Consider the following 7,560-nt stretch of genomic DNA (forward strand, 5'->3'; position numbering starts at 1 on the left):
TTAAGAGGGTGGTAATGTTATTTGAAGAAGAAGCCGTTTTCGTCGCACATAAACATACAAACATATGTTTGTCAATGTCGACATAGCGACATGCATAACCATATACTAATAAAGATATATTACATATTATATATTATATATTATATATTATATATTATATATTATATATTATACATTATGGTTATATGTTATATATTCAGTATTATATAAAATATGTAACACATAAAACAAATAGAAAACACATAAAACAACAACTAACGCACACATGCAGCGCCACCAATGACGTCATTTCCGCTTGTGCAGCATAAACGGTTTTCCCGCTTTCGTATATTTTTGGAAATGCAGTTTTGGTAAACGGTTTCTTGTTTAATATTTCACGGTAACTGATTACTGATAACGCCTATTGGAAATTTCTTATGGAATAGCTGAGATAAGATAGGGATGGTAAAAAGGCCCGAAACCGTTAACAATTAACATCGAAGTCGAAGGGAAGTTGAACATGTTTTCGACGTGTGTGTTTGAAGAGAATGAAAACAATTTGTGAAGTGAATTATTTATTATTATTATTATTAATATTTTGCACGTTCAACTCGTCGTTTCCTTTGAAACATTTTTAAATGAGCATTTTTTATTGAGTCGTTTGTCGTTCCACTTGCCGCTCCTCATTTTGACGACGTGGCCTGGAACTTGCTCCCACGTGAGAATGTATTTGATCGATATTTACGAGGTAGAATGATGCGCTCACCTCGTTAAGCAGCTTTTCTAATCGATCTTTACAAACCCGAGCGTCTGTGTTGCAGAGTCGGACATGGACCCGGACAAGCCGTGGATGCGAGGAGGTCGGGGCCGGCAGAGAGGGAGAGACCGGAAAGATGGTGCATTCGGTGCGACCTCGGACCAGAGAGGACCTACCAAAAAGCCTGTGGTCGTGAAAGGTGGGATTGGTGCGAGTGGCAGCACCACAGTCCACAGTCCACGAGTGGGTAAACCGGGCGGTGTATAAATGCTAAACTCGAGTCGGGTGTCTTCTTTGTTTTGGTCGTCCAGATACCTCCAGGATGGTGGTGGCAGGTGTTCGTGGCCAGAGGAGAGATGCGGTAGAGCCCGTGGTGAATTTGGGTGAGAATCGTGACCGGTGTGAAGTTGTCAAGGAGACCCGGGCAAAAGAAGACCCGAAGGGGGCTGCTGCATCTACTCACTACAGTCACAGCTACTCGGAAGCTGTTTGGGGACAGCCGAGTGAGTACATGTTGCCGAGTGAGTACATGTTGCCGAGTGAGTACATGTTGCCGAGTCGGTACATGTTGCCGAGTCGGTACATGTTGCCGAGTCGGTACATGTTGCCGAGTCGGTACATGTTGCCGAGTGAGTACATGTTGCCGAGTGAGTACATGTTGCCGAGTGAGTACATGTTTCCGAGTGAGTACATGTTTCCGAGTGAGTACATGTTTCCGAGTGAGTACATGTTGCCGAGTCAGTACATGTTTCCGAGTGAGTACATGTTTCCGAGTGAGTACATGTTTCCGAGTGAGTACATGTTTCCGAGTGAGTACATGTTTCCGAGTGAGTACATGTTTCCGAGTGAATACATGTTTCCGAGTGAGTACATGTCTCCGAGTGAGTACATGTCTCCGAGTGAGTACATGTCGCCGAGTGAGTACATGTCGCCGAGTGAGTACATGTCGCCGAGTGAGTACATGTCGCCGAGTGAGTACATGTCACCGAGTGAGTACATGTCACCGAGTGAGTACATGTCGCCGAGTGAGTACATGTCACCGAGTGAGTACATGTCACCGAGTGAGTACATGTCACCGAGTGAGTACATGTCTCCGAGTGAGTACATGTTTCCGAGTGAGTACATGTTTCCGAGTGAGTACATGTTTCCGAGTGAGTACATGTTTCCGAGTGAGTACATGTTTCCGAGTGAGTACATGTCTCCGAGTGAGTACATGTCTCCGAGTGAGTACATGTCGCCGAGTGAGTACATGTCACCGAGTGAGTACATGTCGCCGAGTGAGTACATGTCACCGAGTGAGTACATGTCACCGAGTGAGTACATGTCACCGAGTGAGTACATGTCACCGAGTGAGTACATGTCACCGGGTGAGTACATGTCACCGGGTGAGTACATGTCACCGAGTGAGTACATGTCTCCGAGTGAGTACATGTTTCCGAGTGAGTACATGTTTCCGAGTGAGTACATGTTTCCGAGTGAGTACATGTTTCCGAGTGAGTACATGTTTCCGAGTGAGTACATGTCTCCGAGTGAGTACATGTCTCCGAGTGAGTACATGTCGCCGAGTGAGTACATGTCACCGAGTGAGTACATGTCGCCGAGTGAGTACATGTCACCGAGTGAGTACATGTCACCGAGTGAGTACATGTCACCGAGTGAGTACATGTCACCGAGTGAGTACATGTCACCGGGTGAGTACATGTCACCGGGTGAGTACATGTCACCGAGTGAGTACATGTCACCGAGTGAGTACATGTCACCGAGTGAGTACATGTCACCGGGTGAGTACATGTCACCGGGTGAGTACATGTCACCGAGTGAGTACATGTTACCGAGTGAGTACATGTCACCGAGTGAGTACATGTCACCGAGTGAGTACATGTCACCGAGTGAGTACATGTCACCGGGTGAGTACATGTCACCGAGTGAGTACATGTTACCGAGTGAGTACATGTCACCGAGTGAGTACATGTCACCGAGTGAGTACATGTCACCGAGTGAGTACATGTCACCGAGTGAGTACATGTCACCGAGTGAGTACATGTCACCGAGTGAGTACATGTCACCGAGTGAGTACATGTCACCGAGTGAGTACATGTCACCGGGTGAGTACATGTCACCGAGTGAGTACATGTTACCGAGTGAGTACATGTTACCGAGTGAGTACATGTTACCGAGTGAGTACATGTTACCGAGTGAGTACATGTTACCGAGTGAGTACATGTTACCGAGTGAGTACATGTTGCCGAGTGAGTACATGTTGCCGAGTGAGTGAGTACATGTTGCCGAGTGAGTGAGTACATGTTGCCGAGTGAGTGAGTACTTGTTGCCGAGTGAGTGAGTACATGTTGCCGAGTGAGTGAGTACTTGTTGCCGAGTGAGTGAGTACATGTTGCCGAGTGAGTGAGTACATGTTGCCGAGTGAGTGAGTACTTGTCGCCGAGTGAGTACATGTCGCCGAGTGAGTACATGTCGCCGAGTGAGTACATGTCGCCGAGTGAGTACTTGTTGCCATTGATGACATGTTGGGTGAGCTTGGACTACGTCTGATTATGGTTTTCCTCCGATCGGACGTGTGACCAGTCTGTGTGCGAGTCCACACGCACATCCATTTAAATTGTTCATTCTCACATCATGTTGTACCTTGTTGTGAGACGTAGTTTGTGTGATTGTGGACGAGCTGTTCGTGCTTCCGGGGGTTCGTTACGGGACTGATACGAATGATGAGATCCCTAATCCTTTGTTTTGTTCGAACAGAGCCGTCGCCACCGTGCCGTCCAGTCGTGTCCGTAAAGCTTGATCTTGAGGCTCAAAATGACGGAGATTCTTCTTCGGATGATGATCTGGATGATGAGAAAGGTCGACAGTTGTTTGATTTTACTTTCAAACAATATTTCGACACAAAAGGTGTGACTCCTGTCGCCTCTCGGGCATTATGCACACGCCAAACGGTTTGCTTGCAGCAACATGTGTGTATTGGATGGTTTTGATTTCCTGATTTGTTTTGACTTTTTGTATAACTCTGTGTTCAAAAAGTATCCGACCTTTATTTTTCGTGCGTAAAAAAAAAGAAGCTAGGGAGGCGTTGATTGGTGCACGTATGTAGGCGATCCTAATGCGCACGCGTGAATTCTTTCCCACCTGCAGAAGCTGTCATTACACGGCAGACCGCCGATGAGTGAGGACATGTAAGCGAGCGCCGTCGGGTTTTCGTTTTTGACAAAATGACGGAAAAACTTGAACAACGCTACTGCATCAAATTTTGTGTTTTTTGGCCTCGGGGATGTTGGATGCTTCCATTGTGATGACTGCAACTTGGTTTCTGGGTCGTACCCATAAACCCAGGACTCATCGCCAGTGATCACTGTGTTGAGGAAGCTGGGATCGCTGTTCACAGTCTCCAGCATGTCCTGTGCGATCTCCAAACGGAGTTGCTTCTGCTCAATCGTTAGCAGCTTTGGTACGAACTTCGCTGAGATTCTCCTGAAGCCCAAATCCTCCTTCATAATGGAATGAACGGTGTTGAATCCTGCGGATCGTTTCCACTTGGGAATCGCCAAGCTTTACACAAAATTTGATGCAGTAGCGTTGTTCAAGTTTTTCCGTCATTTTGTCAAAAACGAAAATCCGACGGCGCTCACTTACATATCCTCACTCATCGGCGGTCTGCCGTCGAATGACAGCTTCTGCAGGTGGGAAAAAATTCACGCGTGCGCATTAGGATCGCCTACATACGTGCACCAATCAACGCCTCCCTAGCTTCTTTTTTTTTACGCACGAAAAATAAAGGTCGGATACTTTTTGAACACACTACGTATATACGAGGAACTCGTATACCTGAGGAACTCGTATAATTGATATTTCCCTCTTTTCTTTGCCAAATATTTTATATATTTTGTTTAATTTTCCGGGAGACCATGATTTACTCGTAGTTGTGATCCTCTACGCCAGAAATCAAAGGCCTTGTTACCAGAATGCTCCAAGTGCCAGAATTTTGCCAATTGGAGGTGGATTACGAGGGTTTTATTTATTTATTTTTTCAATTTTTAACTTTTTTTTTCAAAAATTAATACACGTTCTCTTACAAGGATCTTCAATGCAGGAGGATGTCATTATGCCCAACAAGCCTGCGCACTGGATGCCAACATATGGTTGATTGTCCATGCTCTATCCTCTTTAAGCACCGAGTGTCGAGCAAGGAAGCAGCACATACCATTTTTAGTCTTTGGTGTGACTCGTCTGGAGTTTGAACCCCGCTGACCTCCTGGAATCTGGAGTGGGCGCTCTTTTGCCTATTATGCCACCGAGTCTGGTAAACGGTTTATTTAACTTGCCGGGTTCAGCGTGGGGGAGGTGACGATGGTAATTCCCTGATCATTCAGTTTCATATTATTGATCAATTAAATGTTCATTTTTTTTACACATTTTCTTCGGCTCAAGGAAATGCTGTCACACACTTCCACGCCTGTCACACATACACACACTCGTATATGTTCACGCACATACAAGGGTGGATACTTTGAGACCTGGGACACACTCGTATATGTTCACGCACATACAAGGGTGGATACTTTGAGACCTGGGAGAACTCGGTTCAACCTTCTATATGGAGATGACAACCAACTGCACACAGTAGGCAACACAGGACTTGACATCCGACAAACCGAGCCATTGATATTAGTGGAAGTTGCTTCCTGGAACATACCAGTACAATCTAAACCATCTTGAAGGTATTGATATATTGCGTTTTTTCCTGAGGAAGAACAGCTGAAATCTACGTATCTGGGTTCTTCCCAACATCTTTGTTCCTTCCACATTTCTTTCTACTTTTTCATATTTATCTTTACTCATTATATTCTTCCTTCTTTGGAGTTGGGGGGCTAAGAGTTGGGGGGCTAAGAGTTGGGGGGCTAAGAGTTGGGGGGCTAAGAGTTGGGGGGCTAAGAGTTGGGGGGCTAAGAGTTGGGGGGCTAAGAGTTGGGGGCTAAGAGTTGGGGGCTAAGAGTTGGGGGCTAAGAGTTGGGGGCAAGGAGTTCGGGATCTTTGTTACTTTCATATTTGATTTCTACTTTTTCATATTTCTCTTTAGTCATTATATTCTTGCTTCTTTGGAGCTAGGGCTATGAGTTAGGGCTAATAGCCCTAACTCTTAGCCCTAACTCTGAGTTGGGGGAAGGAGCTCGGGATCATTGTTACTTTCACATTTCTTTCTACTTTTTCATATTTCTCTTTATTCATTCTAATTCTTGCTTCTTCTTTATTTCTCTCTTTCTTTATCTGTCTTTGGAGAAGTGAATTCTTGCAGAATTTTTTTTCTTTCTGGAAAGCTCATTGGCTGTGATTGGATGGGTTTCGGGGTAGAGGAGTAGCGGCTGAAACCCGAATCCTATCCAGGTTCCTCCTGATGACTCGATCTTTGCTCTTTACCTTTTTTTTTTTTTTTGGGGTGGTTCCTTCTGATGACTCCAATGCAGTATTTAGTTTTCTGTTTCATTGTGTCGGTGCTTTTCTCTGTGCATTCAGTGGGAATTTTTAGGGAGAGATTTGTCTCCCCAAGGCTTCCCAAACCATGCGGTTCATCCATGCTCTATCCTCCAAGGCTGAACATACCATTTTCAAGTATTTGGTGTGAATTTGCTAACATCAGAATCAAACTGGTGACATCCCACACTCCCATTTGACACTCTAACAGCAGTGCCATGAAGTCTGGTGATAAAAATGTTTTTTGACCTTTTATTTGGTGTGTATGTCTTTTTTTTCATATGCAATGCATGGCTGTGGGCAGTATCGTCGGGTGTGTATGTGTAGGTGTGTTTAATTATTCCATTGGATTTTGTGGTTTTGTGCATCCGCAGCCGAAGGAGTCGTTATGTTTTTGGGTGGTCCGTCTGTGCTTTTATCTGTTATCTTTTTCTTTTTTTATCACCATAAATTGTGAGCCATTGAAGGGATTTCAACTAAACTTGGTACAACTATGGACTGTAATACAAAGATCAACTGATTCAATTGTGGGTTAAAAAGGGCAAAGGTCGTATGTTATGTTTCCTTTGAAATTTATTTTGCAGACCTTGACATTCGACACGACCTATACCCTCCCCTGCCCAGCCCACCCCTCCCCCCCCATTTTATACATTTTATTATACTTCCTTTTCTTTGTCAGACATTTCTACAAAAATAATAATTTGGACCTTTATTATATAAGAAAATATTCAGCTTCTCAACTCTCAGAAATTGACAAATGGATCAAGAAAACCCTCTCAAACACGAGAGTTAAATGCCCGCTTACTCTGCCATACCGCATCACCACCTAGCTGAATGAACATAAACAATGACTCGCTACCTGCTTTGGCTGTTGTCCTGCAGGTGATATTCCAGTATGGAATAGAAAAAAAACAGGTGATGCATTTATTGTTCCGCCATTGCACCGCAGTCGGACACTATGCCGCCATGGTCACTGCCCGCTGTTGCAACTACACTAATACAAATAAATGAATATGAATGATCGTTTTAAGGCCATTTTCCCCGCTAGAGCGGGGGTTAGCCTTGTGGGCCCCATGACAATCAAACTAATACAGACTACACTACACTACACTAATACAGGGATTATTAAATAATGTTATGAATTTTGGGGTAGTGGTATATAGATCCAGGTGGATCTGTGTCGGTATCATGCTCCGGCTGTCGTGATAGGGAACCCCACATGTAATTTCTGTTTCGGCGGTTTGTTCGGATTAAGTGTATTGTTGCGGTTGTGCCATAAAGGCAGACCCCCTATAGTTAATTGTACGACGACATGTAGCCTGCATTAGTCAGTTATGTCTTAT

General features: G+C 44.6%; 1 protein-coding gene across 1 annotated transcript in view; it reads left to right on the forward strand.

The window, feature by feature from the left end:
• The first annotated feature begins 527 nt into the window (after positions 1 to 527).
• Positions 528 to 7,560, forward strand: part of NFXL1 (nuclear transcription factor, X-box binding like 1) — a 153,059-nt gene continuing 146,026 nt past the window's right edge. The window contains exons 1-5 of the mRNA XM_078772717.1: positions 528 to 545; positions 637 to 697; positions 801 to 935; positions 1,048 to 1,239; positions 3,494 to 3,643. Of these exons, the coding sequence (XP_078628843.1) occupies positions 528 to 545; positions 637 to 697; positions 801 to 935; positions 1,048 to 1,239; positions 3,494 to 3,643 (556 nt within the window). The remainder of the gene's footprint in view (positions 546 to 636; positions 698 to 800; positions 936 to 1,047; positions 1,240 to 3,493; positions 3,644 to 7,560) is intronic.

This window comes from Myxine glutinosa, chromosome 2, assembly GCF_964187855.1.
Source record: "Myxine glutinosa chromosome 2, kmMyxGlut1.1, whole genome shotgun sequence".
In the NCBI taxonomy this organism is placed as follows: Eukaryota; Metazoa; Chordata; class Myxini; order Myxiniformes; family Myxinidae; genus Myxine; species Myxine glutinosa.